Genomic DNA, 20,877 nt, shown 5'->3' with positions numbered 1-20,877 from the left:
ATCGCGATTTGATGGCCAACGTCGGTCAAAATACAAAATGGCTCATACGTGGTAGAGTGATTAAGTTTGCTTTGTATAGCACGGAGCACCAAGTTGCACCGTCGTGCGCGGCCTGCAGCGCTCGAAACTCGTATCCAAAGTGATGCCGAATTGCACTATTTGCGAGCTTGTACATGGCACATGCCATTTATAAGGACGGAAACACAGCAGCATGCTCACTCGCCGTCGGCAAGCTCCGTACGCGACTTGAGAGTGTACGAGTGCAATTGAATATGCTATTCGAGTGATGTTTATAGGCAGCTAGGACGCATTTGTTTCTACTTGGCGCCTTCGTCGTCGCTGTCGTCTTCGTTGACCTTGAGCTTGGAGAGGACACGGCGGCCGTACTCGGCGAGGAGCTTGCCTTGCTCGGCGCTTGCGCAGTATTCCGCGAGCGTCTCGGGGCGCGTCGCAACCTCGAGCACGTACAAGAGCGCGCGCTCGGCACCGAGCTTGATGTTGATGTTGGGGCTCTTGATGAGCGCAAAAATCGGCGGCACGAGTGCACCCAAGTGCTGGCGCACACGCTTCGGGGCGACCTTGGCCATGCGCTTGACGACGCGCAGCGCCGTGCGGTTGACATCCTTGTTGACGGCATCCGTGAGGCCCACAACGAGCGCCTGGACAACGTCCGCCGAGACTAGCGCCGCGTCGACCTTGACCGCGAGGCCAAGCGCTGTGAGGCTCGACGACTTGACAAGCGGGTTCTCGTCGCGGGCGAGCGCCACGAGCGTCGGGACGACCGGCGCCGCAAGCGTGGTCACAACCCACGTCGGCACCGGCGAGAGGCTGAGCAAGCCCGATGCTACCAGCGCCGCCGAATGGCGAAGCGTCCAGAGCTCCGTCGACGGCTGCACGAGCTCCTCGACCATCGCGACACCATGTTCTTCGCTGCCGAGCGAGAGCGCGAGGGCAAGGCCGTTGCTCGCGCGCACACGGAGGAGGTCGTCGTCCGTGATGAGGAGGCCGCGAAGGGCGTCCTCCACCGCGAGTACAGCCGACGCCGAGACCTTGGCGCCGACGCGGGTGAGAATCGCAACCAGCGCGTCAAGGTTGGCCTCCTGGACGCCGCCCGTCGTCGACGCAACCTTGTCCGTGAGCTCGGCAATGAGCGGGTCGATACGGGGCGAGAGCGCAACGAGATGGACGAGGGCCGAGCCACCGCACGCACGCACAGACGCGCTCGTATCGTTGAGCGCCTTGACGAACGTCGTCTGCAGCTGCGGCAAGAACGGCTTGAGTGCGACGCCCCCCTTGACGAGCAAGATCTCAAGCGTCGAGAGGATCGCAGCCTTGACGTGGCCCGGGAAGCGGTCGCCAGCGATACGAATGAGCGGACCCGTGATCTTGATGAGAACGCTCTTGAGGCACGCGGGCGACGCCAGCTGCACAAGCTCGCCGAGGCCAGCCGCAGCGCTCTGGCGCGCTTCGGGCGTACCGTTCATGAGCGCGTGCTGGTAGGCCGGCAGGAACGGGTCGAGGCCCTTGGGCAGCGCAAGCGCCGGCAAGATAAAGTGGCCTGTGGCACCGACACCGCCCTTGCGATGGCGCGCGTCACTGACGATCGAGCTGAGGTTGTTGCGGATAAAGTCGATGTGCTTGGCGAGCTCGTCGGGCCGGATTGTCGTGTTGAGGCTGCTAAACGCCAAGAGCGCAGCCTCGACGACCGACGCATCGCTGTCGTTGAAGCGCGCGAGGACGTACTTGAGGAAGATCGGGACTTGCTCGTCGTACGAGACAGTCGCCGACTGGCAAAACGCCGCGATGAGCCAGCACGCAAGATACCGCGTCTCAGCAATGTCGCCTTCGCAGTACTTGCAGATTTCAGCGGCAAGCCACTGGACGCCGGCTGCCTCGACACTCAACGCAACTGCACGCACCGAGTGCTGGATCGCTGCAGCCATCTCGTCGTTCGGGCGGCTCGTGACAACCGCGACGTACTCGTTGAAGAGGACCTGGAGGATGCGGTCCATGTGGTAGTGCAGCACCGCACCCGAGACAGACGCGATGTGCGCGATCGCTTGGACGTTGGACAAAGCCATCGGCGTCGTGAGAAGGCGCGGCACGAGGTACGGAAGCACCTCGCGCGACTTGACCTTGAGCACTTCCTGGAGACCCGCCAGCGCGCGCTCCTGGACGAGGTCGTCCACCGATGTGATGCGCTTGAGGAGGCGCGGGATGAGCTCGTCGATCGAGCGGTAGCCCATGCTCTTGTGGAAGACGTCGAACGCACCACCGGCCGCGCGGCGGACCTCGGGCAGCGCGTCGCAAAGAGCGTCTTCGAGCGCCACGACAAGCGTCTCGACGAAATCTTCGAGCTGCTTCTTGGGCGAGCACTGGATGACCTCGGCAAGACCCAAGCAAACGCCCTGGCGCATGCCGGCGGGGTTCATCGGGTCGAGGCCCGCACGCAGGATCGGGACGACCTCGGGCATGACGCGCTCGCCGAGCTTGCGCACAATTTCGCCGAGCGTGCGACCAGCGACAGTCTGCTTCTCGACGTTCTTGCCCGAGAGCGCTTGCACGATGAGGAGCATAAGCGTCTCGAGGATCGAGCGCAGAGTCTTGGGCGTGTTGGAAACGACGCTCTTCCACACCTGGAGCGCGCTCTGGCGGACAACAGCCGACGTGTCCGAGCGCACCATGTAAAGCGCAGCGAGGACCGCGTCGCGGCGCGGCTTGCCGAGGATCTTGAGCATCGCCTTCTCACCAGCGGCGCTGCCTGCATCAGCGCCATCGTCGTCGTCGTTGGATGACATGACAACCGCCTTGGTACCGCTGACGCGGTACAACAAGTCGCCGAGGAGCGAGATCGACGACTGACGAATGCGCCAGTTGTCGTCGAAGATACCGGCCTCGAGCGCCGGCAAGATGTCCTTCGTGTTGGAAAGCGCGTGGGCGTTGACGACGATCGAGCCGGCGTGCATGGCCACGTCGCGGACACCTTCCGACTCGTCCGAGAGACCCGACACGATCATCGGGAGCGCCTTGCCCAGGTACTTGGAGAAGCCCTTGCCGAGCGCCGGTGGGAGGAACGCGAGCACCCAGAGGACACCTTCGCGGACCGCGGCCTTGGGGTGGCGCGCGATCGGAAGGATTTCGTCGCGCAGACCGTGATCAAGCGCGTCCGGGCCAAGGTTGACGAGCACCTCGCAGAGACCCTGGGCCGAACCCGACCGCTCGACCGACGACGACTCCGACTTGATGGCTTGCAGCAGCGACGGCACGAGGTGCGGGAAGTGGCTCTGGCCGAGGCCCTTGACAAGCATACCAAGCGCCTTGGACGCGACCGTGCGGACCTCGGGGATCGGGTCGAGCAGCTGCGTCTGGAGGCAGGGCGCGATCGTGTCGAGGTACGGCGCGAGGTCCTTGGCGTCGTTGACCATGGAGCACATGTTGCCGACAATGAGCGCAGCCTTCTTCTTCGTCTCCGAGATGCGGTCCGTCAAGCCGCGCTGGAGCACGGGCATCACAAGCGCAAGCGACGGCGCGTCGATCGAGTGCACAAACTTCATCGACTGCAGCGCCTGCATCGCGTCCGTCGTCTTGCGGTTCGGGTCCTGCAAGCCGGCGAGCAGAATGGAGGCGATCGAGGCAATCTCGGGGTTGCGCACGACATGCGCAATGTCAATGAGCGCCGCGTGACCAGCCTCCTTCACACGCGGGTGCGAGTCCGAGAGCGACGCCGTGAGCTTGGGAATGATCTGCGGCAAGCACGAGCCAAGCGGCTTGGGCGCGCACGACGCCATGGCGCCGAGGAGCTGGATGGCCGCCTGCTTCGTACGCCACGCCGAATCGTCGACAGCGCGCAAGATCGGGGGCAGAATGAGCTTGACACCGTGCGCCGAGAGGTTGCGCATGATGCCCTTGGACGTGCCGCTGGCAGCCTCGCGCACGGCCGCGCTCGTGTCCGCAAACGACTTGAGGAGAATCGGGAGGATCACAATCACGTACGGCTCGAAGAGGAAGCCGAGGCGCTCGCAGAGGCACTCCATGACGGACAAGGCGCCTTGGCGCGCGTTCGGGTTGGAGATCTTCATCGCTTCCTCGAGGCGCGGAATGACCAGATGCTGCTTGAGCGCGGCGATACCAAGGCCCTTGACGACGGCCGAGACACCGAACGCGGCGCCCATGCGGTCCCCAAACGTCTCGCCCGTCGTCGCCTTGGTGAGAAGGTCGTCGAGAATCAACGGACTCTCGTCCTTGACCGCGAGCATGAGCGGCGACAAGCACGTCGCAATCGCGCGCTGGACGGCCTCAGACGGGATCGAGAGCGACGCGAGAAGCTGGTGCACGATCGACGAGACCTTAGGATCGGCCTTGTCCATGTGCTTGGCGAGCGACCCGAGACAGACAACGACGCCTTCGCGCTTGTGGTCGTACGCCTCGAGCTCCTTGGGCGACGCATTCGCTGCCGGCGCTTCGATTCGCGCTTCGAGAAGCGTGAGGAGGCCGTTCGTGTACACCGCACCATACGAGTCCATCATCTGGACGCCGGCCTTGCGCATGGATGCGCGGACGCTGTGGTGCATGTCGCCAAGGCCAAACGAGAGGATGAACTGGACGCAGCTCATGACGTGGTCGCGCGAGAGGATCTCCGTCTTGGCGCAGTGCTCCATGCACGCGCCGGCGCCGAGACGCGGCAAGACCGTCGACATGCTCTCGTCAGCGTCCATGTCGTTGTGGCGGCGCACGACCGGCGCGCCAAACGCATCGAGCTTGGCATCCGCGTCGCCCTTGGCCGGAACGTGCTGCAAGAAGGCCGACTGAATACCCTTGAGCGTCGGCGCGATCGTGTCGGGGAACTGCTTCATGCCGGTGGCCAACGCAGCTGCGGCAGCGTCGCGGACATTGGCGTGCGCGTGGCGAAGCAGGGGCAGCAAGATAGGTCCCATGACCGTTTCCTTGGTGAGTGCGGCGTCCGAGAGCGGCCAGATGGCTTCGGCCAGCGTCTTGTTCTCCGCGTCGTTGTCAAAGCGAGCGACAAACAGAATCGTCGAGAGCATCGGCGTCGACGCAATCAACGTCGCCTTGGCGTTCTCGGCGTCCTCGTCCTCATCTTCATCGTCAAATTGCGCTTCGACCATGGCGAGCGTCGCCTTGAGGCACGCATGGCGCGCCTGCACGAGCGTCGAGAGCAAACCGTGGTCGCCGACGATCGGCGCCCACTCGTCCAACGACAAGGGCGCGCCGGCGCAGATCTGCTGCAAGACAACGTCGGGCGAGAGGTTGGCCGACGCCGGGATCTCCTCCTTGATATCGTGCTCGATCCACGCCAGCGTGACCGCGAGCATGCTCTTGCGCAACAAGCGCTGGGCCGCCATATCGCCGACCTCGAGCTCCTCTTCCTGGCTGATCATCTTGGCGTGGACAGCAAAGAGCGGCAACACAAACTGCCGGCAAGCCATCGAGTACTCCAAGAACGTGCGGAGGATCGGAAACACCATGTGCAGCGTCGACGGCGTCAGCAAATGGTACTCGTCCGCCAAGTCGACTTCGTCCTCCGATTCGAGGACCGAGCCAAAGACGTTGGTCGAGAGCAGGCCAAAGAGGCGCTCAAAGAGCGGCATGTTCTCGCTGAGCAGGTTGGCCGTCTCGGGCGTGATGCCGTGCGCAATGTGCAGGGCCGACGCGAGCTCGGACGCATGCGCGCGGAGGTTCATGGGCATGACGCACTTGCCGAGGTGCGTGAGGCCGCGGAAGGCAAAGTCCGCAAACATCGGGCTCGGCAGCAGCGCCAAAATCGGCGCCACCAAGTGCGGCAGCGCCGGTTGGAACGCCTCGGGCGTCGCGCGCGCGACAAACGCGAGGAGCTCGTCCGTACACGCGACGAGGTGCTTGGCCTCGCGCAGGCGGCCGCGCAGTTCCTTCTGCTGCTGAAGCGTCTCGAGCTCTTCCTTGGTGTACTTGACCTTCTTGGCCGTCGCGTTCGGGTCGGCGGCGCGCTTCCGCGCGAGCTCCTCGCGGACCTGCGCCTCCCAGCGCTCGTCCTCGGTGCCGCGGCCGCGGTGACGAGGCACGTTGTCGGCCTTCTTCTTGGCCTTGGTGTACAGCGTGTCGTCCGGCGTGCAGTAAATGTCAACGTCGTCGTCCGAGACATTGGCGATCGCAGGCGTCTCGAGCGTCGTGGCCACGTGCGACTGGATAAGGTTGCTCAAGACGAGCGCTTCGCCCAAGCCGTTGCCGGCAAACTCGAGAAGCGTCACAAGCGCACGCTGGGCGCTCACACGCTCGAGGCGCGACGCAGCGTAGAGCTTGGCCTCGAGGTACGCGACCGTGGCGTCCGTGAGACCCGGCACCGAGTAGAAGAGATCGTCAACGTGGTCGTGCACCGTGGGCACCATCTCATCGTCGTCCTCTTCATCGTCGTCGTCGTCGTTTTCGTCCTTGGGCGCCTTGGCGGCCGGCGGCGCGAGGTCGGCTTCCGAGACGAAGCGGGCCTTGAGGCGCGTCCACTCGCTCGCAAAGGCGTCCTTGCGCGCGCCGTGCACGACGAGCGGGTGGTGCGAGAGCACGAGAAGGCGCGGGAAGAGCGCAACGATCTCGGCTTCGTGCGTCTCGGGCAAGAGACGTGCCGGCACGATCGCGCGCAGGTTGCGGCGGAGGATACCGGCGAGCGACGACTGCGTCGACGGCGCATTGTAGACAGTCGCGTCGGCGTCGTCCGTCGCGCGCTTGGCCGACCACGGCGTCAGCGTCAAAAGAGCCTGCGCAAACGCCTCGAGAAGCGGCTGGGCGGTCCAGAGCTGGTCCGCGACGAGCTCGCGCACGTGCTTTTCGCAGTGGTCGCGCACGCTCGCAACGCGGTGGTGGAGAAGCCCCACGAGCAGCGACAGACTCGACACGTCGTCCGATTGCGGCGCCTAGTTTCAGTGTGAGATGCAAACAGTGGAAACTCGAGTGGTACCTCGCGCCAGACGCGAACGAGTGTCTCGCCGACCCCCTTGAGCGCAGTCTCGTCAGGCGACTCGAGGCTCGCGCCAAGCTGGAGCTGCTGGCCGAGGAGCACCACCGACGTCTTGAAGAACGTCGTGGCCGACAAGAGCGCGTTCACGTCGTGGACCTCGGGCGCCGAAAGGCCAATGTTGGTGAGCGCCACAAGCGCGAGAACGCCGTCGAGGTGCGCGACGTTGGGCTTCTTTTGCGCTTCGGCAACGACGCTGGCGAGGCGCGGCGCCAATGGCACGAGGATCTCGGGGTGCGTGCGTGAGACGACAACGAGCGACCGCGCGTACGCGACGACGACGGCCTCCGTCTTGCTCGCAAGGCCTGTCTCAAAGAGCGTTTGGATCTCGCGAGAGAGAGCCAATGTCGACGGCGTGTGCAGCGAGAGCCACTGGCCGAGCGTCCAGAGCGCCGTGTTGCGCACGACGTCGTTGGCTTCCTTGGCGATGGCCTTGGGGATGCCAGGCAGCACGAGGTCCGACGCAAGCAAGCGCGCGGCCGTGGACCCGAGCGTCTTGCCCACAACCGAGGCGACATGCAAAAGGCTCTGGAAGACTGCGTCGCGCATGTAGAACTGCGCCAAGAGGCCAAACTTGCCGTCGAGGAGGCCCACGAGGTCCGCCACAATGGACGTGACGGCGGTCGCGTCACTGCAGCGCGCAACGACGGCCGCGAGCAGCTGGATGCACGCCTCACGCACGTCGTCCTTGACCGACTTGAGCTTGGCGGGGAAGAGCGCGCCAAAGATCGAACCGACATACGCGCTGAGGTCAATCTTGGTCGGGAGCGCGCGGACAATGGCCACGGTCGCGTCCAGGAGCGAGTCGGGCGACCGCTTGAGCATGCGCGAGAGCACGGGCGAGATCGTCGCCTCAAAGTCGGCGGCAGTCAGCGTCGCAGTCAGCGAAGCGTACGCGTCGAGGTCGGCGTGCGTCGGGCGGACCTTGGCCTCGAGCGCCTGATGGACGTAGCTTCCGAGCCAGAGCGCGTGCTCGTCGGCCGAGAAGGTCGGGAGAAAGGCCTAGACAGCTTTAGCACCGTAGAGTTTCCGTCCGGAGATACCTCGAGGAGAAGACGCGCGAGAAGGAACTTGGCATCGCCCGTCGTCGCGGTCGCAAGGGCGACGTACGCCGCGCGGATCTCGGGGCGGGTCTTGCAGAGCGGCACGATGGCCTTGTGCAGCGCTGCGTGCGTCTCGGGGAACGCGCGGTTGGCTTCGAGGATGATGCACTGCGCCTGCACGAGGCCGTTGAGGCCAGCTGTGTCAAAGGTCGGGGCCGCGAGCACGAGGGCGACCATGCGCACGAGCGTTGTCCGCGCCGTCGGGAAAAGGTACACGAAGCTCTTGGCACGGGCCACGACGCGCTCGGCGAACGCAGTCGCAAAGCTATCGTCCGCAGCGACAAACATGCCAAGGAGCGCAAGGAGGTGCTTGGCGCTCAGCCGATGCTGGCAGCGCGACACGGTGCTCAGGAGCTGGTTGGCCGTCTTCTTGACCGTCGGCGCGACTTGGAAGCTCTCGACGCACGAGGCCTACGGAGCACCATGAGCATACGCATGGCGAGGTTGACGTACCATGTGGGCGGGGATCGTCGAGGCCGACGGGCGGTAGCAGATCTCATCGAGCAGCTTCTCAAAGACGCTCGCATCGTCGTCCATGGGGATGCTCATCGTCACCAACCGCAATTTGATTGAGTCGAAAGCAGTGGTAAGCAACTGGGCGCCTTTGTCCAGGCTAAAGCCTGATTTCGTTGCTTAAAAAGGCTTTATCCCACCGGTATGGAGATCTTGAGGCCAAAAAGGTGATGATAATTCCGGAAGGATGACCAGCTGGCCAATCACACTTTCCAGCACTGTTCAACCGGGCGCTTGACGTTGGCGCCACGGCCGCGCCCGTCCACCATCACTCACATGGCTTTGACACCAGCCATGAACACGGTGGATGGAAGGTCCAAGCGCCAAAACTCTCAGCGATAACAACGCCCTTGTCTATTTACACGGCGTCATCGTCGAAGTCCTCAAAGCTGTACTCGTCGTCGTGCTCGTCGCTAGCCCTCGCGTGCTCGGGCTGAAGGGCGACGTCCGCTGTGTCGTTGCGAGTGCTGGTCGGTTGTTCTTCCGAGGAGGGTTGTGCGTCCGATTGTAGCAGAGGTATGTCGGTTGCACTCTCGTCGACCGCGAGCGTCGGCAGCTCCATCGAGTCACTGGACTCGTCGGCGCCTTGGTCCTCCAGTGTGGTTGCAGGAGCTATAGACCCCGCCACGTCCAGATCAAAGCCGCAACCGTGCTGGATGGCGTAGAGAAGCTTGTCTCGCAGCAGCGTCGCCAATGTGTCTGGGAGCTCGGTTTCTGGTACGCCGTCGAGGCCAGCGAGGTAGTTGGGAAGCTCAAGCGTATTCTCGCACGTCTATCTCGTGTCACTGCCGACTACATTGCATGTAGATAAGGTGTACGTGGGCTTGGGGAAGCCGCTTCACGACTTGATCCTTCTCTTGCGCCGTCGCCACGGGCCACGGCATTTCGAGTCGAAGCAGCTACGACGCCAACGTGCAGACCGTGTCATTTGGCGCGTCGTACCTCAGTCTGCGGTGGCGGCAATGCCTCGACGCCCGTGACAAACTTGACGAATGCGCGCTTCTCCGCGGCCGCCAAGCCATCGACGACGCACCAAAACGCCGTTCGCATGGCTTGGGGAATCGCGTCGTCCGTAACGACCTTGAAGATGTCGCGGACCATAAATGTCTCGCTACGCTTGATCATGCGCATCTGCCCAGAGACACACATGTGTACCTCGGGGGTGGACCGCACACCGCGTGCTGCAGCTGAGCGCCGGTGAACGCGCAAGATGCAAACGCCTTTGGCATGGCGTGGTAGAAGCCTCGACGGAGCTCATTGAGCTGCCACTCGATCGCGACCGCCTTCTCTTGCACAAGAATCTCAATGTAAGCGTCGACATTTGTATCGGGGACAAGCCCGTCCATCTCGAGGACGGCGGCAAAGTTGGGCAGCGAGTGTAGCGCACGCCAAGCGTCCGCAAGTGCGGGGTCCACGGCTTCAAAGAGGTGGCGGTCGGGTGGTGTCTCGTAGAGCAGACAGCAAAAGACGGCCGTGTGCAGGCGTAGCGAGATTGTGCTTTGGTGCAGAAGCGCCATGGCGAGAACCCAGCCGACGAGGGCGAGCGCAGTGTTGTGGTCGGGGCTCGGGACAGCGTGCTCATTGAACCAGTAGCTCTCCGATGCCAGAACGTACTTGAAGAGCGGTACCGTCGGGGCCAGCCATGCGACATCCGTATGCGTTAAAGATACCTCGTCACGAGGCCACGGTGGATCGATGGTTGCTTGATCTTGGGTCACACTCACGATATCAAATGTGGACTGCGCCTGGAGGCATAGGCGCCACCCAGGTCGAACGCCGCGCGACACCAAGTAGGATGGCGGCGCTGTGAGACGCCGGCCGTCGACCGAGATAGATCCCTCGTCGCCGCTGAAAACAGCGACAAACGGCGCTGCCCAGGCTTCCGAGACAAGGGCAAACCACTCTTTCAGTGGACCACGGCCCTCGCCGGCCTCGACGCGCTGGAGATTCACGAACTTCTCGCCGCTCTCGCTTGCAAAGAAGGGGAAAAGGGCTTGCCACGAGCCGTCGTGATCTTGCAACGCGGTGGTTGTCGAGGCGAGCATCGCACGGCGGTCGACAACGAACTTGAGGTTCGAGAGCTCCCGCGTTGGCGGCTGAACGGACGCCATGAGAAGCACGACTTTAGCCGTCGCGTCCCAGAGAAACGGACGCGTCGCAATTGGCGCCGTGGCCTCGAGCGTTGCTCGGCACAAATCCGACAACTCGGCGCGTGGCGCGGCCATCAAGTATGGGAACACGAGGTGCGCGAGCTTGGACACCATCGATGACGGAGGCAGGGCAGCTTTGGCGTCAAAAAGAGCTGTTAGAAGGTCGAGCGCACTCTGGGTCTCCGATGGTGGAGCCCACGCACTGTCCATAGCGTCACGCAGCGCCTCCAGAGTGTCCTCGTAATTGTCAGGATCCACCGTTTCCGACAATTTGGCTTCGAGACAGTTGACGACTGGCATCGCGGCCGCGTCGACGGATGCCAAAAGTGCACCAAAGAGGATATGTTGGTCGCCAGGAGGCGTCGCCGTCAGCATCGTCGACGCCAGTTCCGGAAAGACATCGGTTGCTTCGACCCAGAACGGTTGAGAGGGCGCTCCGGTGCACGTAGCTGCCGCCATCTCGACGATGCTCGACGAAATTCCGACGGCAAGCCATGCGTTCTGCCAGGCCGGTATTCGAAAGTCATTGCTCGACTCGGGCGGGGGCTCGTCTGTCGCCGCATCCACTGGCGCGTCATCCACAGTTGGTTTTTCTTGGTTGTCGTGCGCGTCGAAATCGTCGTCTGCATAGTTCTCGTCGTCGTTGGCGTCGTGGGGCTCGTCGTCCTTGGTTTGAGCTTCCAAGCTCGGATGGCTCCCAACGTCTTCCTCTGAGCACGGCAAGCCGCTGCTTTCATTCTCAAGATGCACGGGATCCTGGCTAGCAAAGACGTGCGCTTCCTCGGCCTCTTCTTCTGTGTCAGACGCGGCTTCGTCGTGCGGCTCGTCCGTGGGTTGCTCGCCCGTGGGTTCATCGATGGGCTCGATCTCGACGTCTGCCGTGGACGCGTCCATCGCCACCTCACTACACGCGACGGGCTCGTCCTTTGTCAGCAACGTGAGCGCACTCTCGTCGTCCGGCGAAGCGTTGGTGCGCGCCGAGACGAGGCTCATCTCGACCATCTCGGTGATGATCGACTGGGCGGCGTAGACTCGACCGAGTCGCTGATTGGGCTCGATGAGCAGCGGGTTCTGCCGAGTGCTCTTGGCGCCGACGACGCAGCTGAGGCCGCGCTCGTTGAGGGCGTCGCCGAGGAAGTCCATGTCGCTGTGCATCGTCACAAAGTAGTTGGCGTCGTGCCAGAGAAAGACTGGGGGCAACGGCGCCGATTTACCCACGAGCAGCACCCACGCGACGATGGCCTCGACGACGCGGATGCCGGCCATTTGAAGCTCCAGGACCATCTACACGCGTTTGCTGAGGATCTTAGGATACGCAAAACCAGACCTCGCGGAGCACGCTAGCAACTGCGTCTCGCTGCGTCGTCGTGATCGTTTTGGCGCCGCGGTGGCGCGACGGCGACGTGGGTACGTCGGCGAGGATCGTGTGCAGCTGCTTGATGATATTCTCGCGGTACTCGATCGCGGTGATGGCTTTGAGCCGAAGCGTATCGCTCTTCTCGGGTGACTTTGCCTGCGAATTTAGTGTCAGCCGCCAAGGGACGCTCAGCGCCGAGTACCACGGGGGCACGGGGGCTTGCCATGAGCGGACTTGGCGTCAGCGGTTGCAAGCGAACGTTAGGTGGCGTCTTGCGGGGCAAATGCGTCTTGCGCTGCTTGCGCGACGACGGGTACTCGGAGAATTGTCGGGAATTCGGTGGCTTTGGTGGTGGTGGCCGAGGCTCAACCCGTGGCTAATTACGCCACTTACGAGATCGTCATGGCTGGTACACGCACCTTGTCGTGGACGAGAGGCTCGAGGAAGTGGTTGTTCCATCCGTCTTCGCGTTGCTTCTCGTACATGAGGCGCTTGGCAGCGCTTGATCCAACCGGTGGGTGGTGCGATGGTTGCTGGAGCAGCTTCCGCGCCGTCCGTTCTCGGCTCGGCGTCGTCATGATATGGTCCGTTTCAGCTGCAAGAAACGGGTCGGTAATGTGAATTTCATTTGCCCCAAACCTCGACCTCGGGCTTGGTTTTGTTAAATAACCCTGGACGACAGCATCCAGAGCTTTAGTACAAGCCGAGTGTCTCGAGGGTGTAGGCAGCTTTGTCTAGCGTACGTCTGAACGATGGCGGCTAGACTGTCGAGTGCTAGAAGATGGTCGCGTGACTCGTGTGTTTGTAGTGACTTTTGAGGCAACAACTAAGCTTAGCTTAGCTCAAGCAACGCCACATGCAGATTCTCACCGCCAAGACGGCGGAGCGGGAGCCCGCAGCAGAGCCTCTGGCGCCTGATTCCGGCTTGAAGCGAAAATGGAATACGGCTATGCTATTGGCTGTTTTATATCCAATGGCCTCGCCTCGTTTTATGGAGATCTTGCACATTCCAATATCCGGGCAAGATGCTACCGCTCCAGCCACATGCGACGGCGCCGCCGGACCCAGCGCTCTTCAAGAGCACGGACGCGCTTCGCCAGTTCATCTCGCCGACGAGCGTCGTCTCCAACATGCCGCTGGTTGTCCCGACGAACAATTGGTGGGGCAACCTCCTCTCGGACAATGGGTCCCATGACATCGACCCGATCTACCCGAGCCCGTACGCCGTCTTCATCCGGAAGAAGGCGGGCTCCATCGCGTGCAGCTACTTGCACCAGTACGTCCACCACGGCCCGCTCAACGAGAACGGCGCGATCAAGTACTACTTTACGCCACGCGTCGAGAACCTGCAGTTCTGTGGCCTGTTTGCCGCCGCGCCGCGCTTCCAAGTCGAGCGCTGGGACGACTTTGGCGTGCAGATCGCCTTTGCGGCGGGCGACGCGTCCCTGCGCTCATACCAAAGCCTCGGCCAGGCCTTCACGTCGCTCTCGTACACGAATCTGGCGTTCCGACTCGGGTCCGAGCACGCGTTTGTGTCCATCGACGGCCAGCCAGCCAGAGACCGCCAGCTCGTAGGCCGCGCCGACGTCAAGACCAACAGCATGGTTGTGACGCTCAACAACGATCAACGGTGGTTCGTCGCGTGGACGTCGGCATCGTCGACCAACGTCGTCATTGCCTTTGACGTCGCCACGCAGTCGTTCTCGTCGACGACGCCGTTCTCGGGTGTTGTGCAAGCGGCCTTTGTTCCGACCGACGACGTGCTAGCGCTTTACGCGGCCTGCGCCGGCTCGTTTGTCAACGGCGTCACGCTTCGCGTCGAGAGCGCGCATGCCTTTGCGTACACCTTCAACGTGGCCCACGTCGGAGCGCCGACGCGAACCTTTGTACACTTTGCGCTCACGCACCACGAAGCGCTGCTGCAGAGCGCCGAGGCAATTCCGTCCTTGAGCCTCTTTGCCCACTCGCGCGGCCCCATGCGCGCGCACGTCGTGCCAGCGTCAAACGAGTGGACGCTGGTGTTTCCCGCGACCGAAGACGCCAAGTTGGACCTGTTTACAGGCCTACTGCCGCCCATGCGCCCGTCGCCCGCCGACGTGACAGCCCACGGCCTCGTGCAAATCCTCACGGACGAGATCCACGGTGAGTGGTCGCTCCCACCGAGCTATTACTTCAAGGGTAAGGCGCTTCAAAAGTACGGCAGCCTCTGCGTCGTGGCCGCCGACCTCGCCACGTCGCGTCCCGAGCTCGGTGGGCTCGCAGCGGCAGCCTTGACCAAGTTCAAGGCGCTGCTCTCTAACGTGGGCGAGAACGCGAGCACGTACCCGCTCGTGTACGACACTGGTATGGGATATCGATATGTACATGGGATTTTCATTTTGGCAAGCTAGTCTACGGCGGTATCGTGTCCTCGGAAGCGTTCATGAAGCACGACATCAACGTCGAGTTTGGTACGTAACTTCTCTCGTGGCCTCGGGGCTCAAGAAAATATGTAGGCAACGCAGTGTACAACGACCACCACTACCACTACGGCTACTTTATCACAGGTACAACGTCGACTCGAGATATATGCACACCAAGCGTGCTAGCGGTGGCGATCGCATACCACTTGGACCCGAGCTGGGTGGACAAGACGTCGCGTCTGCACCGCTTTGTCGAGACGCTGCTCCGAGACACGCTCAACCCGTCTCGCGACGACGTGTACTTTGCGACTTTCCGCAACTTTGATTGGTTCCTCGGCCACTCGTACTCGCACGGCGTGACGCCGATGGTCGACGGCAAGGACGAAGAGAGCACGTCGGAGGAACTCAACTTTTTCTACGGCGCGCACCTCTTTGCGACCGCGACCCAGAACGCACCGTGCGCGCTCGATACATTGATACTATTTTCTCATGCAGTATTGGCGTAGACTCTGCGCGCTCACGCGCCTTTTGCTCAAGCTCGTGGCCTTGTCGCACCAGACGTACTTTCTGATTGCGGACGACAACGTGACGCACCCGCCGGCGTTCCGCAAGAACAAGGTCAGCGGCATCCTCTTTGACAACAAGGCCGACTACGCCACGTGGTTCAGCCCCAACCGCGAGTGCATCCACGGCATCCAGATGCTGCCCGTGACGCCGATGCTTGAGTACGTCCGGACGCCGACCTTTGTCGCCGAAGAGTGGCACCAGATCCTCGGCAAGCTCTCGCTGGCTCCCACGAACGCATGGGCGTCGCTCTTGGCGGTGAACCAGAGCCGCCTGGACCCTGCCGCCGCCGTCGCCACGCTCAAGGCGTGCGCGATGGACGACGGCCTCAGCCGCGCCTTTGCGCTCTACATGGCTATGGCCCACCGCTGTGAGTCGCCGCTTGTGGTCGACGGCGGCTGGGTCTACCTGCGCTCTACGTAGGAACGCCCGCACGACTTAACGGCGCAATGAACAAGTCTACATTTTGATTCATGTATGGGTGTTTCTAGTCACGGACCGCGCGTGCAACTTTGCCGTAAACAGTTGGGAACGCGCCGTCGCATTGGAGCTCGACGCGCATTTTCTTGTACAACGTGTGGTCAAACATGGCTTCAAACTCAGGCTCGGTCATGTACGAGTCGGCATACAGCATTTGAAAGCTACGGGCATGACTGAGATATGCGAATCTGAATCTGAATCTCAACGTACCCCGAGACGCCGCGCACAAACTCTTCGACACGGCGGGTGGTCTCGATCGGGCGGAAATGGTCGACTTGCGGCACACCGTAGGCGCCAATATCGACAAAAAGCTCGTCCTGCGAATTGGTCTGGAGCATGCCGGGCTCCTTTGGGAGCTTGAACGGGCAGAGCCACAGCGGGTAGATCTGTAGATTTGCGCCGCTTGAGATTTGTAAACAAGGACATGTCCGAGTACCTGGACGTTGTCATGAAAGCACCGCAGCGAGGGCTCGAGGGTCGAGAGGGGCACGAGCATGTCTTGGATAAAGTGGTGGTTGTCGTACAGCTGCTTGATCGCGTTGCCTTGCGTGAGCTTGAGGAGCGACACCTTGGGCGGCACGAGCCAGCCGAGGAGGTACCGAAAGACAATGTTGTTGCCAAACGGAATAATGTCCTTTGACACGTCAAAAACGCAAAAAAATAGTGTGCAGCGTACCTGGAGCTCCCAAAAGATGCTGCGCGAGTGGCGGTGGTAGTAGTCGCGCAGAGGAATATACTCGGTCACAGCTCTCTTCTTGGCCAGAATACCCTCGACGTGCTTGAAGAACCACGGCTTGTGCCACGTACCAATCGCATTGAGCTACATTGCGACCTTGGCTGGGAGAGCAGTGTCATTTCGTACCTTGGTCGGTTCGTATGACGCTGTCATGGACCCGGTCATGACAACACCCGTCTCGAGCGAGAACATGAGCGCCTCCACAAAGTGGTGGTCGACCGACTTGCTCTTTTGCTCAAAGACGCGGCACGCTTCGTCGAGCGACGTCACGGGCGTGTACTCGATCTTGACGTAGCTAAATGCGAGAGTGATGAGTTCTTAGAGGCAAGTACGATTGAGGCTTGTACGGGAGGCACGGAATGATTTCGATTTCGACCGCCGTGAGGAGGCCGAGCGTGCCGTAGGACCAGGGCACGGCGTAGAAGAGGTCGGCGTTCGACTCTTTCGAGCACGTGACGACCGAACCGTCAGCAAGCACGAGCTCGTACGACTTGCAAATGTGCTGGAACAAACCGTGGCGGTGCGACGATGTCTCGATGCCCGTGCCCATGACGAGGCCGCCTAGTACCACATTGAGACATCACGGCCAAAGCTGCACGGACCGTACCAACAGTGAGGTCGTCAAGCTCTGGCATGATCGGGAGCGTCCACCCAAGCGGGTTGAGCGTCGCCGAGAGCTGGCCCATGGTCACGAGCGGCTCGACGCGCACCGTCTACGCGTCCGTAAGATCTGCATCCGAGACCTTGTCTCTTTACCTTGGTCGACGTGTTGACTTCGAGAATGTCCATCATGTCGACTTTGACGTTAAAGTGCGTCTTCTTGTACTTGCCGCGACGGTACGAGATGTTTTGCCAGCCCGGCCGCGCCGTGCACATGGGCATCGCCCGCCCAGTCGCAATCCATTGCCGCACCTGCGCCAACTTGCTTAGACGGCGTCGCTGTGTAGGGGCGCGTACCTGGCGCTGGACGATAGCGACGCGGCTCTTGTGCTGGTGCGGCGCCGAGTTAAGGTAAAAGATGACGCGGCTCCGGACAAAGTACGCAACGTCGTAGAGGAACGAGAGCGGGAGGAGGAAGAAGCACACAAACACCCAGCGGTAGTGAATGAGCACGTGCGCCGTCCAGGAGGTCGATGCGGGCGTCTCGGGCGACGCCGCCGCCGCAGGTTTCGACGTCGCGTGCTTCATGGGGCCAAAGGCAAACTGGCAACCTTGTTGGAAGATCGCGAAAAGTTCGAACCCTGCGGTTGCGTGACACGATACGTGGGCGTTAATTCGCAGGCGTTTTGAAATTTGTATACCGCCATGTTGAAGCGTCCAGAAAATCCGTGTCACGCGACCGCAGTATGCCACCAGATGGTACGAGACTCGGCGAAGGTCGCGGACGTTGCTCGGATGATGCGACGGATACCGAGCGCGTTGGCGTTCGCATCAACAAGGCTCACACTGAGGTCAGCTTATTACCGTCTTTGTCTCAGAAGTTTGGACCTCTGACGCCAGCGACAAGAGATGTGGCGAGCAATGCCAGAGACCCTCCCTCTCGAGAGTCTCGAGAGTCTCGAGATGTTGATTGCGCGAGGTATCCAATCGAGAAGAAGCATCTCGCCCATTCCATGCTATCACTCATTGAATGTTATCTTGGATAGCTATCTTGGATCGGTGCAGTGATCCATCGAGATACGATGGCCTATCCGCTAAGCGATTTCGTCGCCGCGAGGTACCAGTCGCACTCGGCCTGGACGAATGCAGTGGAGTCCACGCAGCGAGGGACGCCGTTTTGCTGATACCAAATGTGGTTCTCGACCCAGATTCGGTAGACGAACTCGTCGAACGACGCAGCGCAGCGAACGGCTTCGTCTTGGATCGCAGTAAACACATCGTCCGCGTCGTCCACGCCGTTGTCGTCGGCGATGCTGCCTGGCGTCTTTAAAATCTGCGGCGCTGAGATAATGCAGCCTGCGTGCGCGCCGTCGAGTACGAGGTACCAAAGCACGCAGTCTTGCTGGTCGCGGTAGAAGAGGAGCAATGTAAGCTCCAGCGTCGGCACGTACACGGGCTCGCCGAGGTAAAAGTACGACGACGTGCAGCTCGGTACGAGCGCCTGGAGCTCTCGCGAGGCCATGAGTCGCTTGAACGTTGCTGGCAGCGCGTGTGTGGTCTCGAGGCGCGTCAGGAGCTCGCGCGTCTGCAAGCCTCTTTCGTCGTCTTTAGGGTCGGTACGGGGCGGTGCGTCCGGGAGGAACGCCAAGTTCGCGTACTTGGCGGCGGGAATCTCGGGAATCGCTGTATTGTAGAGCTCGTACGTGGAGGCGCACGGCCGCGTCCCGCCGAGGTCTGAGCCATACCACGCCCACTGCAGCCCCATGCGTCGTATTGGCGTGCGCGTCGAAAAATGAATATTCGTTGCACTGGTAATATCGAAGGCCCGTTCGGCACTTGCGATTGGCTTGTCTAAATATAGAATTCGCATTCACAAGCCGTCGCTCGCGGGCTGCTTGTCGAGGCGCTGCACTGACATGCAGCAAATACAACCGGCTCGCCATGCTTGCGCCGAGTACAAGCCTATACGAACTTGAGCTCAACTGGTCCCATAAGATCTGAACCGTCGTGGTGCCTTGTGGAATCTGTACCAGCGGCGCAGTGTGCTTGTGCAATCAAATGGATCGCCCGTGAGTGGTGTTGGCATTGCGAACGTTAAGCTATCGCATCAGATAACGGCGATTTGAGACCGGTTGCTGGGCTTAATATAGACTCGACGACTCAGATCGTAGATGCGCGTGCTGCACACAGCGTTGCTGCTGCTGGCAGTGACACTCGCCGTGTCTTCAAGGAACAACCATCAACGCGGGGCAACAACGGCGTTCGACTTTACCTCGGTCTACCTGCTCGATCTCGTGCGCTTCAATGCAACCAACACGGCTGGCAGAGATACGTTCACGCTCTCGATCGATGTGGCCGTCGACAAGCTTCCACCGCCCCACACATTTATGTTTCTGCGCTTCTGCACCTCCAGCCATTTCTCGCCTGAAATCGCCATGACCAGCGCTGGCATGGTACCTTACAACGACTCGATGTGTCGAGGCACGGTCACCGCCCAGTGCGACTCGTACCCAGTGGCGCTCACCTCGGGTGCCTTGAACAAAGGCAGCGCGAAGGTCGCAGGCGTACTCAACACAGACGGTGTCCTCTTATACGTCAATTCTGCGACTAAAAGGAAGGGTTATAGGCGGTCGTGACGACTATGACGTGCTGCTTGATTTGTGTGCGCTCATAAGCGACGTTTCGGCGCCGCCGCTCAAGCTGCAGGGTGCTTTCTCTTGGATGCTGTGTCCCGGGAACAAAATTTGCTTTGGGAACGGGACCACCTTTGGGCTCGCGCTGCTCTACGCCGCATTTGCGCTCGTGTGGGGTCTTCTCGTGCTTGTCTGGGGGGGGCACATGTATCATTTTCGCCACGCGTTTATCGCGCTCCAGCGACACATGCTCCTCGTGCCCTTTGCAGAAGTACGCGTTGATCCACGATATCGGTTCTAACCGCTTTTGTAGTGTGTCTATATGGCGCTGACCGCGATCCACAACCACAGCGAGAGCGGTCTCTCGCGCGGCCTCTTCGTCGCCACCCTTTTCTGTCGCGTGGTGTCGCTCGCAACGGCAGCCAACGAGATGCTGCTGATCGCGCACGGCTGGAAGATCACGCGCGACGACTTGGGCACGCTACTGAACGTCCAGTACCGGCTCCTCTCGCTCGCGTGGGCGTTAGCGCTCTCGATTGTCGACGGCGCGACGGCCGCACCGCTCATAGTCTTTGTAATCTGGTGCTGCCTCTGGACGTGCCTCGTCTACACGTATTACATCATCGTTTCAAAGTATCAAGTTGATATGCCACTAGGGTGTGGTCGCGCATGGCGTTCAACATTGCCATTTTGCACTTGCAAATGGACTTGATCGCAGGGGTGCTCATCGACCCTCACACGACACCCGTGGCGTCCAAGCTGCGGCTCTTTGTGGCGTTCCGGCGAGGCCTCGTCGTGTACTTCGTCGCAGTCTTTTTTCTCAACGTAGCGCTCCACCAGATCGTGCCCGTCACGATGGGCGGTCTCGTGCCCCTCGTGCTCGAGGGACTCTACATGTGCTTTTGCGTCGGCATCGGGTGTATCTTTCGCTGCCGCGACTTTAGCCCCATCTTTTACGTGACCTTCCCACAGCAGGCACACCCGGACGCGCCTGCGCCAGCGACGACAAGTACGTTGTAGCATACAGAGAATTGGTGAATGCGGTGTAGATGCGTGGACGATGACCGAGTGGCACGAAGGTATCGGGCTCCCGACGGTGCCCGCGCACGTTTTGCACAAAAAGTCGCGCAACGTCGTCGTGCAGAGCCCAGGCGACGCCACGGGTCTTGGCACAGTCTTGCCCAAGCCGACAGCCAACTAGTGAAAGCGTTTGATAATGCGATAGATTTAGCGTCGGCGTTTTCTTTAAAACCTGTTGAACGCGTGCTCGACGCCGATCTCGTCGCCGTCCAAGAAGCGCCCCAGGACCTTGAAGGCCTCACGGTGCTCGTCGATG

General features: G+C 61.3%; 6 protein-coding genes across 7 annotated transcripts; 2 read left to right on the top strand and 4 right to left on the bottom strand.

The window, feature by feature from the left end:
• Positions 1 to 240: 240 nt before the first annotated feature.
• Positions 241 to 8,690, bottom strand: SDRG_02496 (hypothetical protein). Its single transcript, XM_008608088.1, has 4 exons — positions 8,560 to 8,690; positions 8,047 to 8,517; positions 6,947 to 8,005; positions 241 to 6,902 (listed from the first exon to the last, which is right to left on the bottom strand). The coding sequence occupies exons 1-4, from the start codon at positions 8,653 to 8,655 to the stop codon at positions 318 to 320; spliced, it is 8,211 nt and encodes a 2,736-aa protein (XP_008606310.1). The 5' UTR covers positions 8,656 to 8,690; the 3' UTR covers positions 241 to 317.
• Positions 8,691 to 8,934: 244 nt separating this feature from the next.
• Positions 8,935 to 13,074, bottom strand: SDRG_02495 (hypothetical protein). Its single transcript, XM_008608087.1, has 8 exons — positions 12,997 to 13,074; positions 12,546 to 12,952; positions 12,329 to 12,502; positions 12,097 to 12,282; positions 9,775 to 12,053; positions 9,562 to 9,730; positions 9,438 to 9,518; positions 8,935 to 9,391 (listed from the first exon to the last, which is right to left on the bottom strand). Exons 2-8 carry the CDS (start codon positions 12,702 to 12,704, stop codon positions 8,978 to 8,980), a joined length of 3,462 nt encoding a protein of 1,153 aa, XP_008606309.1. The 5' UTR covers positions 12,705 to 12,952; positions 12,997 to 13,074; the 3' UTR covers positions 8,935 to 8,977.
• A 68-nt stretch (positions 13,075 to 13,142) lies between these two features.
• On the top strand, positions 13,143 to 15,569 carry SDRG_02494. 2 transcript variants are annotated; one of them, XM_008608086.1, is made up of 6 exons: positions 13,143 to 14,469; positions 14,517 to 14,576; positions 14,622 to 14,672; positions 14,715 to 14,985; positions 15,035 to 15,462; positions 15,516 to 15,569. In XM_008608086.1, coding segments are annotated over exons 1-6 (2,130 nt in total). In that variant the 5' UTR covers positions 13,143 to 13,151; the 3' UTR covers positions 15,518 to 15,569. The 2 variants fall into 2 exon arrangements, with proteins under 2 accessions (XP_008606308.1, XP_008606307.1); XM_008608085.1 differs by having other exon boundaries at positions 15,035 to 15,569.
• On the bottom strand, positions 15,534 to 17,498 carry SDRG_02493 (delta24-sterol reductase; the record flags this gene model as incomplete). Its single annotated transcript, XM_008608084.1, has 9 exons — positions 15,534 to 15,733; positions 15,783 to 15,958; positions 16,009 to 16,206; positions 16,249 to 16,392; positions 16,435 to 16,603; positions 16,656 to 16,869; positions 16,916 to 17,021; positions 17,065 to 17,220; positions 17,266 to 17,498. Coding segments are annotated over 9 exons (1,550 nt in total), but the record flags the coding sequence as incomplete, so codon positions are not given.
• A 384-nt stretch (positions 17,499 to 17,882) lies between these two features.
• Positions 17,883 to 18,703, bottom strand: SDRG_02492 (hypothetical protein). Its single transcript, XM_008608083.1, has one exon. The coding sequence runs from the start codon at positions 18,671 to 18,673 to the stop codon at positions 17,996 to 17,998; it is 678 nt and encodes a 225-aa protein (XP_008606305.1). The 5' UTR covers positions 18,674 to 18,703; the 3' UTR covers positions 17,883 to 17,995.
• Positions 18,704 to 19,079: 376 nt separating this feature from the next.
• SDRG_02491 (hypothetical protein) lies at positions 19,080 to 20,778 on the top strand (the record flags this gene model as incomplete). The annotated part of the gene is made up of 5 exons (XM_008608082.1): positions 19,080 to 19,488; positions 19,535 to 19,812; positions 19,855 to 20,153; positions 20,198 to 20,550; positions 20,591 to 20,778. The coding sequence occupies 5 exons, from the start codon at positions 19,080 to 19,082 to the stop codon at positions 20,740 to 20,742; spliced, it is 1,491 nt and encodes a 496-aa protein (XP_008606304.1). The 3' UTR covers positions 20,743 to 20,778.
• Between the last annotated feature and the right edge of the window lie 99 nt (positions 20,779 to 20,877).

This window comes from Saprolegnia diclina (assembly GCF_000281045.1).
Source record: "Saprolegnia diclina VS20 unplaced genomic scaffold supercont1.5, whole genome shotgun sequence".
In the NCBI taxonomy this organism is placed as follows: Eukaryota; Oomycota; class Saprolegniomycetes; order Saprolegniales; family Saprolegniaceae; genus Saprolegnia; species Saprolegnia diclina.
The sequence above is the reverse complement of the archived record's forward strand: the minus strand, read 5'-3'. Positions and strand labels throughout refer to the sequence as shown.

What these genes read in the sequence shown, in the direction of transcription:
- SDRG_02496 (XM_008608088.1), bottom strand. Translation starts at nt 8,655, where the DNA reads ATGAGCATCCCCATGGACGACGATGCGAGCGTCTTTGAGAAGCTGCTC. An exon ending in TCGCGCGTCTTCTCCTCGAG is followed by an intron (nt 8,006 to 8,046) that starts GTATCTCCGGAC and finishes AAAGCTGTCTAG; the next exon opens with GCCTTTCTCCCGACCTTCTC. An exon ending in TCGTTCGCGTCTGGCGCGAG is followed by an intron (nt 6,903 to 6,946) that starts GTACCACTCGAG and finishes CACTGAAACTAG; the next exon opens with GCGCCGCAATCGGACGACGT.
- SDRG_02492 (XM_008608083.1), bottom strand. Translation starts at nt 18,673, where the DNA reads ATGGGGCTGCAGTGGGCGTGGTATGGCTCAGACCTCGGCGGGACGCGG.
- SDRG_02495 (XM_008608087.1), bottom strand. Translation starts at nt 12,704, where the DNA reads ATGACGACGCCGAGCCGAGAACGGACGGCGCGGAAGCTGCTCCAGCAA. An exon ending in TTGCTAGCGTGCTCCGCGAG is followed by an intron (nt 12,054 to 12,096) that starts GTCTGGTTTTGC and finishes AAACGCGTGTAG; the next exon opens with ATGGTCCTGGAGCTTCAAAT. An exon ending in TGCCGCCACCGCAGACTGAG is followed by an intron (nt 9,519 to 9,561) that starts GTACGACGCGCC and finishes TTGGCGTCGTAG; the next exon opens with CTGCTTCGACTCGAAATGCC.
- SDRG_02494 (XM_008608085.1), top strand. Translation starts at nt 13,152, where the DNA reads ATGCTACCGCTCCAGCCACATGCGACGGCGCCGCCGGACCCAGCGCTC. An exon ending in CCCGCTCGTGTACGACACTG is followed by an intron (nt 14,470 to 14,516) that starts GTATGGGATATC and finishes TTGGCAAGCTAG; the next exon opens with TCTACGGCGGTATCGTGTCC. An exon ending in CGACATCAACGTCGAGTTTG is followed by an intron (nt 14,577 to 14,621) that starts GTACGTAACTTC and finishes GAAAATATGTAG; the next exon opens with GCAACGCAGTGTACAACGAC.